General features: G+C 53.6%; 1 protein-coding gene across 1 annotated transcript in view; it reads left to right on the top strand.

The window, feature by feature from the left end:
- Window positions 1–26,746, top strand: part of LOC134966869 (ephrin type-A receptor 8-like) — a 272,397-nt gene that overhangs the window by 88,296 nt on the left and 157,355 nt on the right. Inside the window, exon 2 of the mRNA XM_063943908.1 lies at window positions 783–847. Coding sequence (XP_063799978.1) covers window positions 783–847 — 65 coding nt within the window. The remainder of the gene's footprint in view (window positions 1–782; window positions 848–26,746) is intronic.

The following is a 26,746-nucleotide window of genomic DNA, read 5'->3' as shown; positions in this document are numbered from 1 at the left end:
CGCAGTTTCCTGATTACTGTACAATTAGTAGGATTGTTATTATGTGTATCTTTGTAGCGTGCAGTTTCCTGATTACTGTACAATTAGTAGTATTGTTATTATTTGTATCTTTGTAGCGCAGTTTCCTGATTACTGTACAATTAGTAGTATTGTTATTATTTGTATCTTTGTAGCGCAGTTTCCTGATTACTGTACAATTAGTAGTATTGTTATTATTTGTATCTTTGTAGCGCAGTTTCCTGATTACTGTACAATTAGTAGTATTGTTATTATTTGTATCTTTGTAGCGCAGTTTCCTGATTACTGTACAATTAGTAGTATTGTTATTATTTGTATCTTTGTAGCGCAGTTTCCTGATTACTGTACAATTAGTAGTATTGTTATTATTTGTATCTTTGTAGCACAGTTTCCTGATTACTGTACAATTAGTAGTATTGTTATTATTTGTATCTTTTTAGTGCAGTTTCCTGATTACTGTACAATTAGCAGTATTGTTATTATTTGTATCTTTGTAGCGCAGTTTCCTGATTACTGTACAATTAGTAGTATTGTTATTATTTGTATCTTTGTAGCGCAGTTTCCTGATTACTGTACAATTAGTAGGATTGTTATTATTTGTATCTTTGTAGCACAGTTTCCTGATTACTGTACAATTAGTAGTATTGTTATTATTTGTATCTTTGTAGCGCAGTTTCCTGATTACTGTACAATTAATAGTACTGTTATGTGTATCATGATCCGTTATCTTTGTAGCCTGACAATGTTGTTTCTTTGTTTTCCAGTGAATTTACTAGACACGGCGACAATTCCTGGGGATTGGGGTTGGCTGACGTATCCGCCACATGGGGTAAGTTGCTGTGTATATTCTGAATGAATGACCCAGAGGAATATTCTGTATGACTGCCTTGGTATTCCAGCGCTGTATATCTATGAGCATTTGTATATAGTTAGATAAGACGAAACGCGTTGGTACATAGATTTCCTCCTTGGACAGAACTGCTCACATATTGTGTTTTTATACTATACTAAGTAAAGGACCTTTCCTAAAAGTGTTGGCTCACAGTGTTGCCCGTACTGTGCTTACAGTGTTTAATGTCACAGCTATGTTGTATTCTCTTTTTATTACATATACTCTGACTCTAATGATCATGTGAGCGAAAATAAAAATAGGAGATAAATTGGGGTTCTACACATCATTATGTTTGCACCATACACTGGGTACACACATACACTTGTAGGCACGTTTGTATTCTGTATTGGTTATACTGTTATTGGTTTAGAAGTGTCTGTAGAAAATAATCTAATGGGATTGATAATTGATGTGTAGCTTTCAATTTCCACAAACTGTACCTTCTTATATTTAAGCAGACTTAGGTATTACCTAACCTTTGCAGTGATAGGAAAAAACACACACACACATATGCACACACAGGATAAAAGCTTAGGCCCTCACGGGAATAGATCACACACCCATAGGCCCTCACAGGATAAAAGGTTAGGCCCTCACAGGAAAAAAACACTCACACATAGGCGCCCACAGCAGAGCCGGATTAAAGGGGGGGCCCAGGGGATATGTTACCCCGGGCCCCCCAGTTCTTAGGGCCCCCCGTGTCCCTGTAATTGATCGCACCTGCCGCCAGCCTGTCGCGGCACTGTGATACAGGTAGGCAGAAGATACATACTTAATGAAGCGGCACGTGGTAACCCCCCCACCCCGCTCACCTCTCCCGTACTGCCTATAAATTAAGTCCTCTTTCTCATTGCGCCCCGCTCCGCACTATGCTGTAGCCTGTTCTTCTATCCCTGCCATGTACAGTACAGTACATCCGCAAGGAGCAGGAGGAGCGTAGAGTGACGTCACACACCCGGAAGTGCTGCCGTATGAGGAACATAACGGTGCGGCTGCTGTCGGCGCTGCTGCTCACCGTGTCCCTGCTCCAGGTCGCCCTGTGCAATGTCACCAGGTACGTGCTGGGCGCCGAGGCTGGGGTGTCCACCCCATTTAGTGTTACCCTACAGTTTGGCACAGTTTATTGTGCCCACCCAACAATATGCCCGCCCCAGGTTAGTTTACTGTATGGTGGCCGCTCCAGCTTGGCTTACACTACAGTGCCCGTCAGAACTTGGGCAGGTGTATGAGGCCCACCCTGCACAGTGCACTCCATAACTCCCAGGCTGGGGACATACAGTGGATCCAGGGGATAGGCAGTGACAGGACAACAGCATTGAACACTATAGGCAACATATGCCCCTCACACTCATGTTGGGGCCCCAGGAGGTTGTGAGCTATGCCCAGCACCTCCCCAGCAGCAGAGACCAGCACTCCCCCATGAGCTGAGCCGCCTACCAGGCAAAGCCCATCACCCCCCCCTCCCCCAGCAGAGGAGACCCCCCACATACCGCACCTGAGCACATATACCGGCCTCTCCGCTCGGTGCAGGGTCTAGCGGATGTCAGCTGGAAGGTGCTGGAGCGGAGAGACCGGTATATGTGCTCAGGTGCGGAATGTGGGGGTCTCTGCTTCTGGGGGGGGGGGGGTGATGGGCTTTGCCTGGCGGGTTCACTACGATCTGCCGGCGGCCGGCCTCCCGGCGACCAGCATACAGGCGCCGGGAGGCCGGCCGCCGGCTTACCGACAGTGTGGCGAGCGCAAATGAGCCCCTTGCGGGCTCGCTGCGCTCGCCACGCTACGGGCACGGTGGCGCGCCACACTATTTTATTCTCACTCCAGGGGGGTCGTGGACCCCCACGAGGGAGAATAAGTGTCGGTATGCCGGCTGTCGGGCTCCCGGCGCCGGTATGCTGGTCGCCGGCAGCCCGACCGCCGGCATACTGAAGACCCCCCCCCCCTCCTTCTGTCTTTCTCTCCCCCCCCCCCTCTCTCTCTCTCTTCTTCTCCTCCCCTCTCTCTCTTTCTCTCCCCCCTCTCTCCCCCCTCCCCCCTCTCTCTCTCTCTCTGTGGTCGAGGTGGTATATGGGTGGAGGTCAAGATGTCGGTGTGTGTATATGTCTGCATATATATGTTTGTATGTTCACAACCAACATTTCGGTATTATTAACCTTTGCCAGGATCCTGACGAAGGTTAATAATACCGAAACGTTGATCGTGAAGGAGACTCTTGTGTCCGGTTATTTGAATTGAATGCAATATTCCATGTATGTATATATTTATATATATATATATATAAAGTCCTTAGGGGACCCCGTGTCTTAAGTACCCCGGGTCCCCCGGAGCCTTAATCCGGCTCTGGCCCACAGGATAAAAGCTTAGTCACCCACAGGAAGAAAACACACACATAGGCACACACAGGATAAAAAAAACACACATACCTAGGCCCCCACAGAAAAACACACACACATGGGGGGGAGGCACAGAGTGATGGAAGGGGACACACACAGAAAGAGTGGAGGAGAGCAGGGGAGCAGAGCATAGAAGTAGTGGAATGGAGTGGACGGGAGGGGGAGCACAGGAGGAAGGGGGCAGGGAACGGAGTGGACGGGGAGCACAGGAGGAAGGGGGCAGGGAACGGAGTGGACGGGGAGCACAGGAGGAAGGGGGCAGGGAACGGAGTGGAAGGGGAGCACAGGAGGAAGGGGGCAGGGAACGGAGTGGACGGGGAGCACAGGAGGAAGGGGGCAGGGAACGGAGTGGAAGGGGAGCACAGGAGGAAGGGGGCACGGAACGGAGTGGACGGGGAGCACAGGAGGAAGAGGGCAGGGAACGGAGTGGATGGGGAGCACAGGAGGAACAGGGCAGGGAACGGAGTGGAAGGGGAGCACAACAGGAAGGGGGCAGGGAACGGAGTAGACAGGGAGCACAGGAGAGAAGGGGGCAGGGAACGGAGTGGATGGGGAGCACAACAGGAAGGGGGCAGGGAACGGAGTAGACAGGGAGCACAGGAGAGAAGGGGGCAGGGAACGGAGTGGACGGGGAGCACAGGAGAAAGGGAGCAGGGAACGGAGTGGATGGGGAGCACAGGAGGAAGGGGGCAGGGAACGGAGTGGACGGGGAGCACAGGAGGAAGGGGGCAGGGAACGGAGTGGATGGAGAGCACAGGAGGAAGGGGGCAGGGAACGGAGTGGACGGGGAGCACAGGAGAAAGAGGGCAGGGAACGGAGTGGACGGGGAGCACAGGAGGAAGGGGGCAGGGAACGTAGTGGATGGGGAGCACAGGAGGAAGGGGGCAGGGAACGGAGTGGACGGGATGGGGAGCACAGGAGGAAGGGGGCAGGGAACGGAGTGGATGGGGAGCACAGGAGGAAGGGGTCAGGGAACGGAGTGGATGGGGAGCACAGGAGTAAGGGGGCAGGGAACGGAGTGGACGGGGAGCACAGGAGAAAGGGAGCAGGGAACGGAGTGGATGGGGAGCACTGGGGGAAGGGGGCAGGGAACGGAGTGGACGGGGAGCACAGGAGGAAGAGGGCAGGGAACGGAGTGGACGGGGAGCACAGGAGAAAGGGAGCAGGGAACGGAGTGGACAGGGAGCACAGGAGGAACGGGGCAGGGAACGTAGTGGACGGGGAGCACAGGAGGAAGGGGGCAGGGAACGGAGTGGACGGTGAGCACAGGAGGAAGGGGGCAGGGAACGGAGTGGACGGGGAGCACAGGAGGAAGGGGGCAGGGAACGGAGTGGATGGGGAGCACAGGAGGAAGGGGGCAGGGAACGGAGTAGACGGGGAGCACAGGAGGAAGGGGGCAGGGAACGGAGTGGACGGGACGGGGAGCACAGGAGAAAGGGAGCAGGGAACGGAGTGGACGGGGAGCACTGGGGGAAGGGGGCAGGGAACGGAGTGGACGGGGAGCACAGAAGGAAGAGGGCAGGGAACGGAGTGGACGGGGAGCACAGGAGGAATTGGGCAGGGAACGGAGTGGACGGGGAGCACAGGAGAAAGGGAGCAGGGAACGGAGTGGACGGGGAGCATAGGAGGAAGAGGGCAGGGAACGGAGTGGACGGGGAGTACAGGAGAAAGGGAGCAGGGAACGGAGTGGACAGGGAGCACAGGAGGAACGGGGCAGGGAACGTAGTGGACGGGGAGCACAGGAGGAAGGGGGCAGGGAACGGAGTGGACGGTGAGCACAGGAGGAAGGGGGCAGGGAACCGAGTGGACGGGGAGCACAGGAGGAAGGGGGCAGGGAACCGAGTGGACGGGGAGCACAAGAGGAAGGGGGCAGGGAACGGAGTGGACGGGACGGGGAGCACAGGAGAAAGGGAGCAGGGAACGGAGTGGACGGGGAGCACAGGAGAAAGGGAGCAGGGAATGGAGTGGACGGGGAGCACAGGAGGAAGAGGGCAGGGAACGGAGTGGACGGGGAGCACAGGAGGAAGGGGGCAGGGAACGGAGTGGACGGGGAGCACAGGAGGAAGAGGGCAGGGAACGGAGTGGACGGGGAGCACAGGAGGAAGGGGGCAGGGAACGGAGTGGACGGGGAGCACAGGAGAAAGGGAGCAGGGAACGGAGTGGACGGGGAGCACAGGAGGAAGAGGGCAGGGAACGGAGTGGACGGGGAGCACAGGAGAAAGGGAGCAGGGAACGGAGTGGACAGGGAGCACAGGAGGAACGGGGCAGGGAACGTAGTGGACGGGGAGCACAGGAGGAAGGGGGCAGGGAACGGAGTGGACGGTGAGCACAGGAGGAAGGGGGCAGGGAACGGAGTGGACGGTGAGCACAGGAGGAAGGGGGCAGGGAACCGAGTGGACGGGGAGCACAGGAGGAAGGGGGCAGGGAACCGAGTGGACGGGGAGCACAGGAGGAAGAGGGCAGGGAATGGAGAGGACAGGGAGCACAAGAGGAAGGGGCAGGGAACAGAGTGGACGGGACGGGGAGCACAGGAGGAAGGGGGCAGGGAACGGAGTGGACGGGGAGCACAAGAGGAAGGGAGCAGGGAATGTAGTGGACGGGGAGCACAGGAGGAAGGGGGCAGGGAACGGAGTGGACAGGGAGCACAGGAGGAAGGGGGCAGGCAACGGAGTGGACGGGACGGGGAGCACAGGAGGAAGGGAGCAGGGAATGCAGTGGACGGGACGGGGAGCACAGGAGGAAGGTAGCAGGGAACGGAGTGGACGGGGAGCAAAGGAGGAAGGGGGCAGGGAACGGAGTGGATGGGGAGCACAGGAGGAAGGGGGCAGGGAACGGAGTGGACGGGGAGCACAGGAGGAAGGGGGCAGGGAACGGAGTGGACGGAGAGCACAAGAGGAAGGGGGTAGGGAACGGAGTGGACGGGGAGCACAGGAGGAAGGGGGCAGGGAACAAAGTGGACGGGATGGGGAACACAGGAGGAAGAGGGCAGGGAACGAAGTGGACCGGACGGGGAGCACAGGAGGAAGGGGGCAGGGAACGGAGTGGATGGGGAGCACAGGAGGAAAGGAGCAGGGAACGGAGTGGACGGGGAGCACAGGAGGAAAGGGGCAGGGAACGGAGTGGACGGGATGGGGAGCACAGGAGGAAGGGGGCAGGGAACGGAGTGGACGGGGAGCACAGGAGGAAGGGGGCAGGGAACGGAGTGGACGGGACGGGGAGACAGGAGAAAGGGAGCAGGGAACGGAGTGGACGGGGAGCACAGGAGGAAGGGGGCAGGGAACAGAGTGGACGGGGAGCACAGGAGGAAGGGGGCCGGGAACGGAGTGGACGGGATGGGGAGCACAGGAGGAAGGGGGCAGGGAACGGAGTGGACGGGATGGGGAGCACAGGAGGAAGGGGGCAGGGAACGGAGTGGACGGGATGGGGAGCACAGGAGGAAGGGGGCAGGGAACGGAGTGGACGAGGAGCACAGGAGGAAGGGAGCAGGGAATGCAGTGGACGGGATGGGGAGCACAGGAGGAAGGTGGCAGGGAACGGAGTGGACGGGGAGCCCAGGAGGAAGGGGGCAGGGAACGGAGTGGACGGGACGGGGAGCACAGGAGAAAGGGAGCAGGGAACGGAGTGGACGGGGAGCACAGGAGGAAGGGGGCAGGGAACAAAGTGGACAGGGAGCACAGGAGGAAGAGGGCAGGGAACAAAGTGGACGGGATGGGGAGCACAGGAGGAAGGGGGCAGGGAACGGAGTGGACGGGGAGCACAGGAGGAAGGGGGCAGGGAACGGAGTGGATGGGGAGCACAGGAGGAAGGGGGCAGGGAACGGAGTGGACGGAGAGCACAGGAGGAAGGGAGCAGGGAATGCAGTGGACGGGGAGCACAGGAGGAAGGGAGCAGGGAACGGAGTGGACGGAGAGCACAGGAGAAAGGGAGTAGGGAACGGAGTGGACGGGGAGCACAGGAGGAAGGGGGCAGGTAACGGAGTGGACGGGGAGCACAGGAGGAAGGGGGCAGGGAACGGAGTGGACAGGGTGCGCAGGAGGAAGGGGGCAGGGAACGGAGTGGACGGGACGGGGAGCGCAGGAGGAAGGGGGCAGGGATCAGAGTGGACGGGACGGGGAGCGCAGGAGGAAGGGGGCAGGGAACGGAGTGGACGGGACGGGGAGCACAGGAGGAAGGGGGCAGGGACCAGAGTGGACGGGACGGGGAGCGCAGGAGGAAGGGGGCAGGGAACAGAGTGGACGGGACGGGGAGCACAGGAGGAAGGGGGCAGGGAACGGAGTGGACGGGGAGCACAGGAGGATGGGAGCAGGGAACGGAGTGGACGGGGAGCACAGGAGGAAGGGGGCAGGTAACGGAGTGGACGGGGAGCACAGGAGGAAGGGGGCAGGGAACGGAGTGGACATGGTGCGCAGGAGGAAGGGGGCAGGGAACGGAGTGGACGGGACGGGGAGCGCAGGAGGAAGGGTGCAGGGATCAGAGTGGACGGGACGGGGAGCGCAGGAGGAAGGGGGCAGGGAACGGAGTGGACGGGACGGGGAGCACAGGAGGAAGGGGGCAGGGACCAGAGTGGACGGGACGGGGAGCGCAGGAGGAAGGGGGCAGGGAACAGAGTGGACGGGCGGGGAGCACAGGAGGAAGGGGGCAGGGACTGGAGTGGACGGGACATTTGGGGTTCCTAGCGCTATATCTAGGTGCAGGGCGTGGCCCCCCAAAACACCAGCATAAGCCAGAAAGCCCAGGGCAGCATACCAGTGAAAAAACTATAGTGGTAATAAATTAGTGTTAGGAAGCCGAAGCTATAGAGAAGGTGATACAAACATGAAATGTAATTGACATAGAGAAATAGTGTTAAAGAAATTAGTGTGTGAAAAGTGTTAATAGAATGTAAAGGTATGCCACACTAAAGCCATCTAGCTAAGCCAGTCCAGAGGCACCACACCTCACACCTCCATTACCCCAATCTGGGTCTATGATTAACCAGCAAGGAGCCACATGATAATAGCTCCTTACTACAATATGTCTAAGCTAAGAGCTATGGCCCTCATTCCGAGTTGATCGGTCGCAAGGCGAATTTAGCAGAGTTACACACGCTAAGCCGCCGCCTACTGGGAGTGAATCTTAGCTTCTTAAAATTGCGACCGATGTATTCGCAATATTGCGATTACTAACTACTTAGCAGTTTCAGAGTAGCTCCAGACTTACTCTGCCTGTGCGATCAGTTCAGTGCTTGTCGTTCCTGGTTGACGTCACAAACACACCCAGCGTTCGCCCAGGCACTCCCACCGTTTCCCCGGCCACTCCTGCGTTTTTTCCGGAAACGGTAGCGTTTTCAGCCACACGCCCCTGAAACGCCGTGTTTCCGCCCAGTAACACCCATTTCCTGTCAATCACATTACGATCGCCGGAGCGAAGAAAAAGCCGTGAGTAAAAATACTTTCTTCATAGTAAAGTTACTTGGCGCAGTCGCAGTGCGAACATTGCGCATGCGTACTAAGCGGATTTTCACTGCGATGCGATGAAAAAGAACGAGCGAACAACTCGGAATGAGGGCCAATATGTAACCGAGATCTCTGAATTCTAATATTATGTGGGATTTACATCTAGTTACTGTTATCTTTCAGTGTGCTGGGGGAAACGATGTCTCTTTTTTTTTTTTTTTCTTTCTTGCTCAGAAATACCTCTCCCTTTCAAGCGGGTGTGGTTCATCAAATCGACAGTATCTAGGTCGACAATGTTTAGGTCGACCACTATAGGTCGACAGTCACTAGGTCGACATGGATGGAAGGTCGACAGGGTTTCTAGGTCGACATGTGCTAGGTCGACAGGTCTAAACATCGACATGAGGATTTTTTTTTTGGTGTCGTTTTCTTCGTACAGTGACCGGGATCCCAAATTAGTGCACCGCGTCCCCTCGCATGGCTCGCTTCGCTCGCCATGCTTCGGGCATGGTGCCTTCGCTCCGCTACCGCTTCGCTCGGCACAGATTACCGTTCCAATCGTAGTCCACGTGGATCGTTAAGTATGAAAAAATTCAAAAAACGAAAAAAATTAGAAAAACTCATGTCGACCTTTAGACCTGTCGACCTAGCACATGTCGACCTAGAAACCCTGTCGACCTTCCATCCATGTCGACCTAGTGACTGTCGACCTATAGTGGTCGACCTAAACATTGTCGACCTAGATACTGTCGATCTTCAGACCGGATCCCCTTTCAAGCATCTGAATGATATCACTAAGCTAATTGAGCATCTACTAATATATATGTCTGTTGTGAGAGGCAGAGAGGTTCCTGCATTAGGAGGAGGTGCAGGCCCTGACATGCCACAGGAGCATTATGGGGTTGCTCCAAGGTAGGTAGCTCTTAGCTTAGACATATTGTAGTAAGGAGCCATTATCATGTGGCTCCTTGCTGGTTAATCTTAGACCCAGATTGGGGTAATGGAGGTGTGAGGTGTGGTGCCTCTGGACTGGCTGAGCTGGATGGCTTTAGTGTGGCATACCTCTACATTCTATTAACACTTTTCACACACTAATTTCTTTAACACTATTTCTCTATGTTATTACATTTCATGTAGTGATGAGCGTCACCTTCTTCATAGCTTCGGCTTCCTAACACTAATTTATTAACACTATAGTTTTTTCACTGGTATGCTACGCTGGGCTTTCTGGCTTATGCTGGTGTTTTGGGGTGCCACACCCTGCACCTAGATATAGCGCTAGGGACCCCAAATATACAGAGACGCCTTGATGCGGCTTTGGGGCTTATTCATACATTTGCGCAAATATATGTAACCGAGATCTCTGAATTCTAATATTGGCCCTCATTCCGAGTTGTTCGCTCGTTGACGATTTTCTCTATTTTGCGATTAGTCGCTTACGGCGCATGCGCAATGTTCGCAGAGCGCATGCGCTTAGTTATTTTACTCAACAGTTAGGTATTTTACTCACGGCATTACGAGGAATTTTCTTTGTTCTGGTGATCGGAGTGTGATTGACAGGAAGTGGGTGTTTCTGGGCGGAAACTGTCCGTTTTATGGGTGTGTGTGAAAAAACGCTGCCGTTTCTGGGAAAAGTCGCGGGAGTGTCTGGAGAAACGGGGGAGTGTCTGGGCGAATGCTGGGTGTGTTTGTGACGTCAAACCAGGAACTAAACTGACTAAACTGATCGCAGTGGCAGAGTAAGTGTCGAGCTACTCAGAAACTGCTTAGAAATTTCTATTCGCAATTTTGAGAATCTTTCGTTCGCAATTCTGCTAAGCTAAGATTCACTCCCAGTAGGCGGCGGCTTAGCGTGTGCAATGCTGCTAAAAGCAGCTAGCGAGCGAACAACTCGGAATGAGGGCCATTATGTGGGATTTATATCTGGTTACTGTTATCATTCAGGGTGCTGAGGGAAACAAAATGCATTTTTTCCTGCTTAGAAATACCCCTCCCTTTCAAGCACCTGACCGATATCACTAAGCTAATTGAGCATCTGCCACTATATATGTCTTTTTATAAAGGGGCAATCACTTCAGACATGGGGGTATATTTACTAAGGTCCTGATTTTGACCGAGATGCCGTTTTTTCTTCAAAGTGTCATCTCGGTAATTTACTAAACTCAAATCACGGCAGTGATGAGGGCATTCGTATTTTTTGGGTAGTCCATGAAAATAATTACGAATGAATACACCATCGGTCAAAACGCGGCTGTTTAAGTATGAATCTCGGTCATTTACTAAGAAGTGCAAAGCAAAAAAAAATAAAACACTGCCGTGAAAAATTACAACTCGTAAAAAAGTGCTAAAAAAAAACAGACCTGCTTTTTTAATCCGTGATTGTATAGGCATGCAGGGATCCATGAGATCCGTGCATGTATATCAGTGGGAAGGGGTGGGAAAGTGGTTATTTTCTTAAAAAAAATTGCGTGGGGTCCCCCCTCCTAAGCATAACCAGCCTCGGGCTCTTTGAGCCGATCCTGGTTGCAGAAATATGGGGGAAAAATTGACAGGGGTTCCCCCATATTTAAGCTACCAGCATCGGGCTCTGCGCCTGGTCCTGGTTCCAAAAATACGGAGGACAAAAAGAGTAGGGGTCCCCCGTATTTTTAAAACCAGCACCGGGCTCCACTAGCTGGACAGATAATGCCACAGCCGGGGGTCACTTTTATATAGTGCCCTGCGGCCGTGGCATCAAATATCCAACTAGTCACCCCTGGCCGGGGTACCCTGGGGGAGTGGGGACCCCTTCAATCAAGGGGTCCCCCAGCCACCCAAGGGCCAGGGGTGAAGCCCGAGGCTGTCCCCCCCATCCAATTGGCTGCGGATGGGGGGCTGATAGCCTTTTGTGAAAATTAAAATATATTGTTTTTAGTAGCAGTACTACAAGGCCCAGCAAGCCTCCCCCGCATGCTGGTACTTGGAGAACCACAAGTACCAGCATGCGGCGGAAAAACGGGCCCGCTGGTACCTGTAGTACTACTACTAAAAAAATACCCAAAAAAAGACAAGACACACACACCTTGAAAGTAAAGATTTATTACATACATCCACACAAACATACATACATACTTACCTTATGTTCACACGAGGGTCGGTCCTCTTGTCCAGTAGAATCCATGGGGTACCTGTTGAATAAATTATACTCACCAGCTCCAGGGTCCCAGGCTCCTCGTAGCATCCATTTGTAATCCACGTACTTGAATAAAATAAAAAAGCGGACACCCGAGCCACGCACTGAAAGGGGACCCATGTTTGCGCATGGGTCCCCTTTCCCCGACTGCCAGAAACCCACTCTGACTTCTGTCTAAGTGGGTTTCTTCAGCCAATCAGGGAGCGCCACGTTGTAGCACCCTCCTGATCGGCTGTGTGCTCCTGTACTGACTGACAGGCAGCACGCGGCAGTGTTACAATGTAGCGCCTATGCGCTCCATTGTAACCAATGGTGGGAACTTTCTGCCCTGCGGTTGACCGAAAGTGACCTCACCGCAGGGCAGAAAGTTCCCACCATTGGTTACAATGGAGCGCATAGGCGCTACATTGTAACACTGCCGTGTGCCGCCTGTCAGTCAGTACAGGAGCACACAGCCGATCAGGAGGGTGCTACAACGTGGCGCTCCCTGATTGGCTGAAGAAACCCACTTAGACATCAGTCAGAGTGGGTTTCTGGCAGTCGGGGAAAGGGGACCCATGTGCAAACATGGGTCCCCTTTCAGTGCGTGGCTCGGGTGTCCGTTTTTTTATTTTATTCAAGTACGTGGATTACAAATGGATGCTACGAGGACCCTGGGACCCTGGAGCTGGTGAGTATAATTTATTCAACAGGTACCCCTTGGATTCTACTGGAGAAGAGGACCGACCTGCGTGGGGCCATAGGTAAGTATGTTTGTATGTTTGTGTGGATGTATGTAATAAATCTTTACTTTCAAGGTGTGTGTGTCTTGTCTTTTTTTGGGTATTTTTTTAGTAGTAGTACTACAGGTACCAGCGGGCCCGTTTTTCCGCCGCATGCTGGTACTTGTGGTTCTCCAAGTACCAGCATGCGGGGGAGGCTTGCTGGGCCTTGTAGTACTGCTACTAAAAACAATATCTTTTCATTTTCACAAAAGGCTATCAGCCCCCCATCCGCAGCCAATTGGATGGGGGGGACAGCCTCGGGCTTCACCCCTGGCCCTTGGGTGGCTGGGGGGGGGACCCCTTGATTGAAGGGGTCCCCACTCCCCCAGGGTACCCCGGCCAGGGGTGACTAGTTGGATTTTTGATGCCACGGCCGCAGGGCACTATATAAAAGTGACCCCCGGCTGTGGCATTATCTGTCCAGCTAGTGGAGCCCGGTGCTGGTTTTAGAAATACCGGGGACCTCTACTCTTTTTGTCCCCCGTATTTTTGGAACCAGGACCAGGCGCAGAGCCCGATGCTGGTTGCTTAAATATGGGGGAACCCCTGTCATTTTTTTCCCCATATTTCTGCAACCAGGGTCGGCTCAAAGAGCCCGAGGCTGGTTATGCTTAGGAGGGGGGACCCCACGCATTTTTTTTCTCCGTTTTACAGTGTTTATTTAAAAAAAAAAAAAATGAACCCCAGCACGGATCACACAGATCCGGCCGAGATTCATTTTGAAAAAGACGGCAGTGTTTTGCTAATCACTGCCGTAAAAAAGGTAAAAAAAACACGAATGACATCGACATCGGAACAAATGAAAAATCCGAATACGACAGCTTAGTAAATTAGTCGTAATAAATTCAAAAAGTTGCAGTTTTACACTTTCGATGTCATTCGTGATTGAACTTTGACCTTTTTCTGAAAATTACGAATGTTAGTAAATATACCCCATGGTTTTGCCCTGTGAGTGATTGCCCCTTTGAAAAAACATTGAGTTTGGCCGGAATCCTGCACTCGCCCATTACATCCTGCCCATTACCTTACACCGTATAAACACTAATCTATACATATAATAACACTATATACACAGAGATCTGGCTGGTCGGAATGAAGATCTGGTAATGTATGGGAGTAAGTGACAATCGTTCCTCTTCTCCCAAACACTGGAGCAGGAACAAAACTGGTCGTTCAGATATATCGGTCAAATCAAACAGACCTGACTCCGCCCAAGTTATGCTGCGGAACGCGACGTACAGTGACGGCTCTGCAGAGGATCCTCATAAAGGCGGAGATTATAGCGGGATGTGGCGCAGGTGAGACTGTATTTATGCCACGTGAGCCCCTTATCCCCAACAATTTTCATTTTCCATCCAAGCTCCTGCAGTTTCCTGTCAGCGTCTGCTTCGCTGTGACGATCAGCATGTCGCAGGGGAAACGCACAGGCTGCAGGCGTAGATCTCAGGACCAGCTGCTTCTCCCGTGGGCAGCGTTACGTGGCTTGCTCACCACTTAGTAGCCCCAAGCATCATTTGTGTTACTCCCTGAAGGAAAAACTGCAAATATTGTTTCTAAAGACATTTTGTGATCAATGTGTACAATAGAAAATATACATCACAATATTATATGGCACTACTGTTTCTGTAACATTAGTTCCGCTGAGCAGTAACAGACGTCCACGCGAGCGAAGCCGCGGGCACACGTTAGTGTACTGATAAAATAGTATTTCCCCCATAAGAGACATACCAGTCTTACTGCACGCACAATGATTGTGCGGGGTGCCTTCTGATTGGACAGACAGCTCGTACTGTATAAGCTATTTGAGGTATATCACATGTTACCACCAGCTCATTTCCCGTATTTGTAGTGGTAAAACCATTGATGGTCATTCGATGTTCTATCCTACTCTCTAAGGTTTTGCAGCAGGTTTGAGTCTGCCGGTAAATTGCAGCAAGACCACTGGGATTTCACAGCCACCGCTTGGTAAATTCCCCCTTCATCTCATATCCTGTATGGTAAGACCAGAACCCAGCTCTGTGCGCTCCCCCATTTATCACCATATATTTTATATTATTTATCCTAATCAGACTGCGGTTACTAATACAGTCCGTTCTTGTGACTGTCCTCTTTACGTGGACCCTTCTGGTGGCCGACTGACCCTTACCAATCCCTCAGCCCATCCCTCGTGTATGACTCCTACAGTATATAGCTCAGGCATGTCCAAACTGCGGCCCTCCAGCTGTTGAGAAACTACACATCCCAGCATGCCCTGACACAGCTTTAGCATTCTCTGACAGCAAAACTGTGTCAGGGCATGCTGGGATATGTAGTTTCACAACAGCTGGAGGGCCGCAGTTTGGACATGCCTGATATAGCTAATTTATCCTGTCACGCCAGGGCTGTCTGCTTTCCCTCAGGTTGATCTGTGAATTTAATGAGGTTGTTGGTATTTGATCACTTGACATCTTAGGATACTTTACAGGTAATGAGATGAAGCCTGAATTGCCCGCCATTGACCTTTCTGTGGCCCTCAGTATCCATGTTCCTTGGTAGGCTATAAGGTAACACACAGTTACTGCAATAGGAACCTCCGCGGTGACTGTATGAGGTGAGTGTGAGCTCCTGGGAGACCCCTCGTTCCACACTACTGGAAATATAATTGGCTGTAAAATAAATCTGGAACTTGTGTAAGAAGGGTCATTGCTGCTGTCTGTCCACAGCCTCCAGGAAGGAGGCACCATCAGTGACCCTTTCATATTCACCCTGTAAGCCCCCCGCAGCTAGGAACCATCAGTGACCCTTTCATATTCACCCTGTAAGCCCCCCGTGGCTAGGAACCATCAGTGAGCGATCATTCCCACTAAGGAAGACATCAGGAATAAGTGACAGCGAGCGGCTCTCCTGTATGTCACTGCGCAGGTATACAGTGCCGGGTGCAGCAATATACAGTGATGTGCAGAGAATGGCACATGGGGAGTCCATTTTGACCTGATCACAGCTTGCTTTCAATTGCACAGCTGCGACCGGGTCACTACTGCGCACAGCCGTCACCGGGCAACAACGCTGACAGCGGAAAAAGCGGTCGCAGCGGGGATCGCAAGAAGATTGACAGCAGGAAGGCGTTCCGGGGCATCAACTGACTGTTGGAGACCATTTTCGAGGAGTGGTAAGAAAAACACAGGTGCGTCCAGGCGAACGGAGGGCGGATGTCTGATGTCAAAGGCGAGCCCATCATCGCTGGATCCGCCGCACAGGGTAAGTATGTCCAGGGCTGGTCTTATCTAGCATAGCAGGGCTGCACAAGCGATCGCTATGCTAAAATACACCCCCCCCCCCCATAGGCAGCGTCAGGTTGATCGCACGAGTAGCAAACAGTTGCTTGGTGCGATCAACTCGGAATGAGGGCCATGCTGGACAAGGACCCAGTTACCGTGTATGGATTTTTTTAACCTACTGTATATTTTTCCAATGAATAATGTAAAGGTTCTGCGGCTGTTACAGAGATAGGTTCCGCGCAGCGGATCATGCGTCCTGTGTAATGTACACAATGCTTTCACTCACTGCACTTTCTCCTATGTAAAGCAGTGACCCCATACAGGCACGAGGTCTGCGTGTATTACTGGGGCAGGGTATGAGAGGACTCTTGGTGATTACCAGTGTTACTTGTTTCTACAGGCTGCTATCAATCATCTAGAATGTTGCTAAGTGTCCGGTGACTACCACCAAGGCAGTGACCATGATATAATGAGTAGAGATGACCTAAAACCAAACACACCCGAACTTAAGGGGAATACTCACAGAGCGATATTCTAAGCAATCTGACTAGATTGCTTAGAATTTGAGCATTATCGCTCCGTGTGTAGCCCCCTCAGCGATAGCGATGCGCAGCCCCGCGCATCGCTATTGCTGCTGCTAGATTGGCCTGCATGCAGGCCAATCTAGCGGGTCACTCACTTCACCCGCTGGGTGAAATGAGCGGCCCCCCGTCTCCCCCCGCACACTCAGCACAGATCGCGCTGTGCTGAGCGGCGGGAGAGATGTGTGCTGAGCGGTTCGCTCAGCACACATCTCTCCTGCATCGACTCGTCTATATGGGCCTTTAGAGTTTCCAAGTAGAACTGTGGCATACTGGAATGTTAACAGAAATTGGAAAGTTCCAAAAGCCATTTCATTCTTATCAGTGAGTGGGGGAGTTTATGGCCCCAAAACTAGTCAAACCAGTTCTCACAGACCCTGCCACATGTAGGGGGTTACGACAGGAAGTGTAGGGGTTTTTTGGAGGAGAAGGAACAAAGCACAGGGTAGAATTCAGTGTGAGCTGAGGACTGGGATGGAGGGCACAGGCTAGTATCCAGGAGAAACGCAGTCTGGGGACTGTGGAACAAGCAAGGTACTCCACAGTCCCTGGCATTATGGAACAGCATGTAGGTGCTGCTAGAAAGAGCAAGAGATATCCAGATTTGCAGTGTGAGAGCAGCAACAGCATGAGCAATCAGTGGAAGAAATAAAGGGGATCCTCACCTTCAGGGGTACCCAAGAAGCAAGACGGGAGGTGTGAGTCTTCGGGAGAGGACTACCTGGGTGAGTGGTAGGAAACCACGTTTGGCGGAAGGCCCCCAGTAACGTGTCCATGAGAGATCCCGTTTTGATAGAGCCCCTAGCGAATGGGGGAGAGCACACTAAAATGAATCTCAGTTTGCGGACGCCGCACTACTGATTCCCAGAGACTGCGCTGGTATGTACTGTACTGTAATGCTGCCACATGACTGTAAATGCTGTTATTGCCAGTGAAGCAAATGGAAGGATATCTAACCTGATGTAACCCATATGAATCCTGTGCTGGAGAGGAGAACAAGGAGTTAAATGTTATTGTTGTGATAACCCTGTCCGAACTGTGAATAAACTGCTTGCTTATGTGAGGAGACGGCCTTGCGTGCAATGCTTATAAAATCACTGATGAACCCGGCGCTGCCCGGCTATCACAGAACCAAGTCCCGACTCATGTCTTCCCGCCAAGTTTGGGTCTCGGATCTCAAAAACAGATCTGGCATGTTTGCATGTAAGTCCCTGACTTGTGATCTCAGGTGCTATTACACACAGGTGAGTGTACGGAGAGGGTGTGGACTGTAGTACAAGCTACAATGCTACGTACTAGCGTCCAAGTAGCAATTTTAGCTGATATGAACTTTACAGAAATACTGAGAGCTGTGAGTCTCTGTGTGGGGCAGGCAGACATACTTGTTTACTCTCCAGAGATATTTCGAAAATGAGATAATGATCTGTAGGATGGCAGCTGAGATACATTACTGTCATATTCAAGTGTTAGATGCTTAGCTTCCTATATAAAGAAAATAAATCTCCCTTCTACAGTCTGTGGGGTCGTTGTGCTGTTACCAGTCACAGTACACCGTACCGCCCAATGTTTCATAGGTGAGACTAGGGACCTTGTGTATCACTTTTGTCATGCACATGTAAAGGAGGCATGCCCTCACTTCACTTACCCACTGTGCACCATGTTGGGGGCACGCCACACTCCCAATGACTGATTCTTACCAGTGTCTTGATTTGTGGTTCCCATTCCACTACTCCCCTCCCCCCCACAAACTTCCCCTTTCCCAGGGTATCTCTGCTCAGTGAGAGTGCCCCCCCCCCAACCTTCCCCTTTCCCCAGGGTATCTCTGATCAGTGAGAGTGCCCCCCCCATCCTTCCCCTTTCCCCAGGGTATCTCTGGTCAGTGAGAGTGCCCCTCCCTCCAACCTTTCCCCGGGGTATCTCTGCTTGGTGAGAGTGCCCTCCCAACCTTCCCCTTTCCCAGGGTGTCTCTGCTCAGTGAGAGTGTCCTCCCAACCTTCCCCTTTCCCAGGGTGTCTCTGCTCAGTGAGAGTGTCCTCCCAACCTTCCCCTTTCCCCAGGGTATCTCTGCTCAGTGAGAGTGCCCTCCCAACCTTCCCCTTTCCCCATGGTATCTCTGCTCAGTGAGAGTGCCCCCCCAACCTTCCCCTTTCCCCAGGGTATCTCTGCTCAATGAGTGTGCCCCCCCCCCAACCTTCCCCTTTCCCCAGGGTATCTATGCTCAGTGGGTGTGCCCTCCCATCCTTCTCCTTTCCCAGGGTGTCTCTGCTCAGTGAGAGTGTCCTCCCAACCTTCCCCTTTCCCCAGGGTATCTCTGCTCAGTGAGTGTGCCCTCCCAACCTTCCCCTTTCCCCAGGGTATCTCTGCTCAGTGACTGTGCCCCCCCAACCTTCCCCTTTCCCCAGGGTATCTCTGCTCAGTGAGAGTGCTCTCCCGACCTTCCCCTTTCCCCAGGGTATCTGTGCTCAGTGAGAGTGCCCTCCCAACCTTCCTCTTTCCCAGGGTATCTCTGCTCAGTGACTGTGCCCCCCCCCCCCCCCAACCTTTCCCTTTCCTCAGGGTATCTCTGCTCAGTGGGAGTGCCCTCCCAACCTTCCCCTTTCCCCAGGGTATCTCTGCTCAGATAGAGTGCCCTCCCAACCTTCCCCTTTCCTCAGGGTATCTCTGCTCAGTGAGAGTACCCCCCCCCATCCTTCCACTTTCCCCAGGTATCTCTGCTCAGTGAGAGTGCCCCGCCCCCATCCTTCCCCTTTCCCCAGGGTATCTCTGCTCAGTGAGAGTGCCCCGCCCCCATCCTTCCCCTTTCCTCAGGGTATCTCTGCTCAGTGAGAGTGCCCCCCCATCCTTCCCCTTTCCCCAGGGTATCTCTGTTCAGTGAGAGTGCCCCCCCAACCTTCCCCTTTCCCCAGGGTATCTCTACTCAGTGAGAGTACCCCCCCCAACCTTCCCCTTTCCCCAGGGTATCTCTGCTCAGTGAGAGTGCCCTCCCAACCTTCCCCTTTCCCAAGGTGTCTCTGCTCAGTGAGAGTGCCCCCCCCCATCCTTCCCCTTTCCCCAGGGTATCTCTGCTCAGTGAGTGTGCCCCCCCCCACCTTCCCCTTTCCGCAGGGTATCTCTGCTCAGTGAGAGTACCCCCCCAACCTTCCCCTTTCCCCAGGGTATCTCTGCTCAGTGAGAGTGCCCCCCCAACCTTCCCCTTTCCCCAGGGTATCTCTGCTCAGTGAGAGTGCCGCCCCAACCTTCCCCTTTCCCCAGGGTATCTCTGCTCAGTGAGAGTGCCCCCCCATCCTTCCCCTTTCCCCAGGGTATTTCTGCCCAGTGAGAGTGTCCTCCCAACCTTCCCCTTTCCCCAGGGTATCTCTGCTCAATGAGTGTGCCCCCCCCCCCAACCTTCCCCTTTCCCCAGGGTATCTCTGCTCAGTGGATGTGCCCTCCCAACCTTCCCCTTTCCCCATTGTATCTCTGCTCAGTGATAGTACCCTCCCAACCTTCCCCTTTCCCCAGGGTATCTCTGCCCAGTGAGAGTGTCCTCCCAACCTTCCCTTTTCCCCAGGGTATCTCTGCCCAGTGAGAGTGTCCTCCCAACCTTCCCCTTTCCCCAGGGTATCTCTGCTCAATGAGTGTGCCCCCCCCCCAACCTTCCCCTTTCCTCAGGGTATCTCTGCTCAGTGAGAGTGCCCCCACCACAAACCTTCCCCCAGAGTATCTCTGTTCGGTGAGAGTACCCCCCCCAACCTTCCCCTTTCCCCAGGGTATCTCTGCTCAGTGAGAGTACCCCCCCATCCTTTCCCTTTCCCCAGGGTATCTCTGCTCAGTGAGAGTGCCCCGCCCCCATCCTTCCCCTTTCCCCAGGGTATCTCTGCTCAGTGAGAGTGCCCCCCCATCCTTCCCCTTTCCCCAGGGTATCTCTGTTCAGTGAGAGTGCCCCCCCCAACCTTCCCCTTTCCCCAGGGTACCTCTATTCAGTGAGAGTACCCTCCCAACCTTCCCCATTCCCAAGGTGTCTCTGCTCAGTGAGAGTGCCCCCCCAACCTTCCCCTTTCCCAGGCTTTCTCTGCTCAGTGAGAGTGCCCCCCCATCCTTCCCCTTTCCCCAGGGTATCTCTGCTCAGTGAGTGTGCCCCCCCCCCCACCTTCCCCTTTCCTCAGGGTATCTCTGTTCAGTGAGAGAACCCCCCCCCCAACCTTCCCCTTTCCCCAGGGTATCTCTGCTCAGTGAGAGTGCCCCCCCAACCTTCCCCTTTCCCCAGGGTATCTCTGCTCAGTGAGAGTGCCCCCCCATCCTTCCCCTTTCCCCAGGGTATCTCTGCTCAGTGAGAGTGCCCCCCCATCCTTCCCCTTTCCCCAGGGTGTCTCTGCTCAGTGAGTGTGCCCCCCCATCCTTCCCCTTTCCCCAGGGTATCTCTGTTCAGTGAGAGTGCCCCCCCAACCTTCCCCTTTCCCCAGGGTATCTCTGCTCAGTGAGAGTACCCTCCCAACCTTCCCCTTTCCCCAGGGTATCTCTGCTCAGTGGGTGTGCCCTCCCAACTTTCCCCTTTCCCCAGTGTATCTCTGCTCAGTGAAAGTGCCCCCCCATCCTTCCCCTTTCCCCTGGGTATCTCTGTTCAGTGAGAGTGCCCCCCCAACCTTCCCCTTTCCCCAGGGTATCTCTGCTCAGTGAGATTACCCCCAACCTTCCCCTTTCCCCAGGGTATCTCTGCTCAGTGAGAGTGACCTCCCAACCTTCCCCTTTCCTCAGGGTATCTCTGCTCAGTGAGAGTGCCCCCACCACAAACCTTCCCCCAGAGTATCTCTGTTCAGTGAGAGTACCCCCCCCAACCTTCCCCTTTCCCCAGGGTATCTCTGCTCAGTGAGAGTACCCTTCCAACCTTCCCCTTTCCCCAGGGTATCTCTGCTCAGTGGGTGTGCCCTCCCAACCTTCCCCTTTCCCCAGGGTATCTCTGCTCAGTGAGAGTGCTCTCCCAACCTTCCCCTTTCTCCCGGGTATCTCTGCTCAGTGAGAGTGCCCTCCCAGCCTTCCCCTTTCCCCATGGTATCTCAGTTCAGTGAAAGTGCCCCATCCCCCCCAACATTCCCCTTTCCCCAGGGTATCTCTGCTCAGTGAGAGTGCCCTCCCAACCTTCCCCTTTCCTCAGGGTATCTCTTCTCAGTGAGAGTGCCCTCCCAACCTTCCCCTTTCCCCAGGGTATCTCTGCTCAGTGAGTGTGCCCTCCCAACCTTCCCCTTTTCCCAGGGTATCTCTGCTCAGTGAGAGTACCCCCCCAACCTTCCCCTTTCCCCAGGGTATCTCTGCTCAGTGAGAGTACCCTCCCAACCTTCCCCTTTCCCCAGGATATCTCTGCTCAGTGGGTGTGCCCTCCCAACCTTCCCCTTTCCTCAGGGTATCTCTGCTCAGTGAGAGTACCCTCCCAACCTTCCCCTTTCCCCAGGGTATCTCTGTTCGGTAAGAGTGCCCCCCCCCCCCAACCTTCCCCTTTCCCCAGGGTATCTCTGCTCGGTGAGCGTGCCCCCCCAACCTTCCCCTTTCTCCAGGGTACCTCTACTCAGTGAGGGTGCCCTCCCAACCTTCCCCTTTCCCCAGGGTATCTCTGCTCAGTGAGAGTACCCTCCCAACCTTACCCTTTCCCCAGGGTATCTCTGCTCAGTGGGTGTGCCCTCCCAACCTTCCCCTTTCCCCAGGCTATCTCTGCTCAGTGAGAGTGCCCCCCTCATCCTTCCCCCTTTCCCCCGGGTATCTCTGTTCAGTGAGAGTGCCTCCGCAACCTTCCCCTTTCCCCAGGGTATCTCTGCTCAGTGAGAGTACCCTTCCAACCTTCCCCTTTCCCCAGGGTATCTCTGCTCAGTGGGTGTGCCCTCCCAACCTTCCCCTTTCCCCAGGGTATCTCTGCTCAGTGAGAGTGCCCCCACCACAAACCTTCCCCCAGAGTATCTCTGCTCGGTGAGAGTGCCCCCCCCCCCAACCTTCCCCTTTCCCCAGGGTATCTCTGCTCAGTGAGAGTACCCTTCCAACCTTCCCCTTTCCCCAGGGTATCTCTGCTCAGTGGGTGTGCCCTCCCAACCTTCCCCTTTCCCCAGGGTATCTCTGCTCAGTGAGAGTGCCCCCACCACAAACCTTCCCCCAGAGTATCTCTGCTCGGTGAGAGTGCCCCCCCCCCCAACCTTCCCCTTTCCCCAGGGTTTCTCTGCTCGGTGAGCGTACCCTTCCAACCTTCCCCTTTCCCCAGGGTATCTCTGCTCACTGAGGGTGCCCTCCCAACCTTCCCCTTTCCCCAGGGTATCTCTGCTCAGTGAGGGTGCCCTCCCAACCTTCCCCTTTCCCCAGGGTATCTCTGCTCGGTGAGAGTGCCCCCCCCCAACCTTCCCCTTTCCCCAGGGTATCTCTGCTCAGTGAGAGTGCCCCCCCCCCAACCTTCCCCCAGGGTATCTCTGCTCGGTGAGAGTGCCCCCCCCCCCAACCTTCCCCTTTCCCCATGGTTTCTCTGCTCGGTGAGCGTACCCTTCCAACCTTCCCTTTTCCCCAGGGTATCTCTGCTCAGTGAGGGTGCCCTCCCAACCTTCCCCTTTCCCCAGGGTATCTCTGCTCAGTGAGGGTGCCCTCCCAACCTTCCCCTTTCCCCAGGGTATCTCTGCTCGGTGAGAGTGCCCCCCCCAACCTTCCCCTTTCCCCAGGGTATCTTTGCTCAGTGAGAGTGCCCCCCCCAACCTTCCCCCAGGGTATCTCTGCTCAGTGAGAGTGCCCCCCCCAACCTTCCCCCAGGGTATCTCTGCTCGGTGAGAGTGCCTCCCCAACCTTCCCCTTCCCCCAGGGTATCTCTGCTCAGTGAGAGTGCCCCCCCCCCCAACCTTCCCCCAGGGTATCTCTGCTCGGTGAGAATGCCCCCCCAACCTTCCCCTTTCCCCAGTGTATCTCTGCTCGGTGAGAGTGCCCCCCAACCTTCCCCTTTCCCCAGGGTATCTCTGCTCGGTGAGAGTGCCTCCCCAACCTTCCCCTTCCCCCAGGGTATCTCTGCTCAGTGAGAGTGCCCCCCCCCCCAACCTTCCCCCAGGGTATCTCTGCTCGGTGAGAATGCCCCCCCCAACCTTCCCCTTTCCCCAGTGTATCTCTGCTCAGTGAGAGTGCCCCCCAACCTTCCCCTTTCCCCAGGGTATCTCTGCTCGGTGAGAGTGCCCCCCCAACATTCCCCTTTCCCCAGGGTATCTCTGCTCGGTGAGAGTGCCCCCCCCCCAACCTTCCCCTTTCCCCAGTGGCCATAGCTGGGGGAGGTTCCGGGGGAACCCTGCGATGTGCAGCCCATAGTTGCGGTGGTCACTCTCCAGTATACAGCTGGCAGCATCGCACCCCCTATAGAAACCAATGTGGGATGTGGCAGCACGTACAGTATCGGAGATATCCGCTCTGGTACCTGGCGATAAATTTGGGGGTTACAAGTATTTGCAGTTAACCCCAGAAAATTGATGTTTTGGGGGATTTTGCCACAAATATTCAATGATAAATGGGCCCTTTAGTTTAGAACCCAATATCTGTCCGAGAATTTCTGTCCGACCGTATGCAAACAGAACTGCGTTCTTCCGAGTGTCGTTTGAGGTTGGTGATGTCAGGGAACAATGTGACTGCTGATACAGTAGATGCGCCAGGCACCATCACCCTGAACGCAGGCGCCTGAGAGGGCGTGTGACAGGCGCGTTAGATAAACCGGTGTCAGGCGGCAGAATCCCTGTACGAAATCTCCTCCAGAGGTGGTGCCTTCGCCAGGTATTCCTGCAGAATGTGACAGTGGAACCGGGAGTAATAATAGTACCAGGGAATAATGAAACAGACGCTGCAGAGCTGAGGAAGAACAATAGGCGACGACGCAGACTGGCAGGATGTAGTAACTGGCACTGTCAGTGCGGCCGCCCAGGAACAATGCGCTAGGACGCCTGGTCTGTCTGAATGAAGAAACATAATGATAAGAGAGACTGTACACTGACCACAGGAGATAACACCCTCTATGTGTCCAGTCTACAGCCCAGCCTCCTCCATTACGCCATTCACCAGTCGCCACAGTCGCTGCCAACTCTATCACCGCCAGGCGTCTTCCTCCGGCCCACACTTCAATAGCCGCACTCTTATTTTTACATTGTGTGTTGACTTTAATTTAAATCAGAAGAGCCCTGAATACAAATGGAATTAGAACCTCCCCTTGTTAATTAAGATGTCCTCATTTTCGTCTCGCTAGGGGATGTTATCACGATGGCAGCAGACGAGACGGACTGAACCTCATTTATAAAAAACACTTCAAGCTCGCAGCGAGGAACATGTGGATGAAAGGACACCGGAGAGCAGGTATTTAGGCGGCAGATATGACGCTGATCGCAATCTCTCCTCTTCTGCTGTTCCGTCCACAAGAAAACTCTCCTCGTTTTCCCATCAGGAAGTGAAGAGGTTTTTTGAAACCCATTAATTAGGTTTTTATTTTTTTTATTTTTTTATTTTACAGTGAAGAATAAAACCTCAAAAGGCGCTTTACCTGCGTATGACCCATCCCGTGTGACCCGCACATTTCCCGTGCTCAGCTGTCAGTATACACAGCGGTCAGACAGGGTGTGGCGGAGGGAGGGATAGATCCCACGTACTCTATAGACAGAGTTATCCGGTCCCTCGCAGTCACCATTGCTGATCTTCATCTGGTCGCAGTGCAGTAATGTTTAGCACCTTGTTCCAAATACAGTAGCACATTAATCATTTATGTCCGACACATCTACGCCGCAGATCGGCATATGGCCGACACATCTACGCCGCAGATCGGAACCGGGCTACTGTGCTATCCGAGGGACTGATAGAGGAACCGGGCTACTGTGTGATCCGAGGGACTGATAGAGGAACCGGGATACTGTGTGATCCGAGGTACTGATAGAGGAACCGGGCTACTGTGCGATCCGAGGGACTGATAGAGGAACCGGGCTACTGTGCTATCCGAGGGACTGATAGAGGAACTGGGCTACTGTGCTATCTAAGGGACTGATAGAGGAACCGGGCTACTGTGCTATCCGAGGGACTGATAGATGAACCGGGCAACTGTGCGATCTGAGGGACTGATAGAGGAACCGGGCTACTGTGCGATCCGAGGGACTGATAGAGGAACCGGGCTACTGTGTGATCCGAGGGACTGATAGAGGAACCGGGCTACTGTGCGATCCAAGGGACTGATAGAGGAACCGGGCTACTGTGCGATCCGAGGGACTGATAGAGGAACCAGGCTACTGTGCGATCCGAGGGACTGATAGAGGAACCGGGCTACTGTGCGATCCGAGGGACTGATAGAGGAACCGGGATTCTGTGCGATCTGAGGGACTGATAGAGGAACCGGGCTACTGTGCGATCTGAGGGACTGATAGAGGAACCGGGCTACTGTGCGATCCGAGGGACTGATAGAGAAACCGGGCTACTGTGCGATCCGAGGGACTGATAGAGGAACCGGGCTACTGTGCGATCCGAGGGACTGATAGAGGAACCGGGCTACTGTGCTATCCGAGGGACTGATAGAGGAACCGGGCTACTGTGCGATCCGAGGGACTGATAGAGGAACTGGGCTACTGTGCAATCCGAGGGACTGATAGAGGAACCGGGCTACTGTGCGATCCGAGGGACTGATAGAGGAACTGGGCTACTGTGCTATCATAGAAACATAGAAACATAGAATTTGACGGCAGATAAGAACCACTTGGCCCATCTAGTCTGCCCCTTTTTTTATTTTATCTTTTACGCAATCTCAACCCTTTTTTAACCTTAATTCTTTGTAAGGATATTCATATGCCTGTCCCAAGCATGTTTAAATTGCCCTACAGTCTTAGCCTCTACCACCTCTGATGAGAGGCTATTCCACTTATCCACTACCCTTTCTGTGAAGTAATTTTTCCTTAAATTTCCCCTAAACCTCCCCAATTCCAGTCTCAATGTATGCCCTCGAGTTCTAATACTTCTTTTCCTTTGAAGAATGTTTCCCTCCTGAACTTTGTTAAGACCCTTGATATATTTGAAAGTTTCTATCATGTCCCCCCTTTCCCTTCTCTCCTCCAAACTATACATGTTAAGATCTTTTAGCCTCTCCGGGTAAGTTTTGTGATGTAGGCCATGCACCATTTTAGTTGCCCTTCTTTGTACACTCTCTAATGTATTTATATCCTTCTGGAGATAGGGTCTCCAGAACTGGACACAGTATTCCAGATGGGGCCGTACCAATGACCTATACAGTGGCATT

The sequence above is a fragment of the Pseudophryne corroboree genome, chromosome 10 (genome assembly GCF_028390025.1).
Source record: "Pseudophryne corroboree isolate aPseCor3 chromosome 10, aPseCor3.hap2, whole genome shotgun sequence".
NCBI lineage: Eukaryota > Metazoa > Chordata > Amphibia > Anura > Myobatrachidae > Pseudophryne > Pseudophryne corroboree.
The sequence above is the reverse complement of the archived record's forward strand: the minus strand, read 5'-3'. Positions and strand labels throughout refer to the sequence as shown.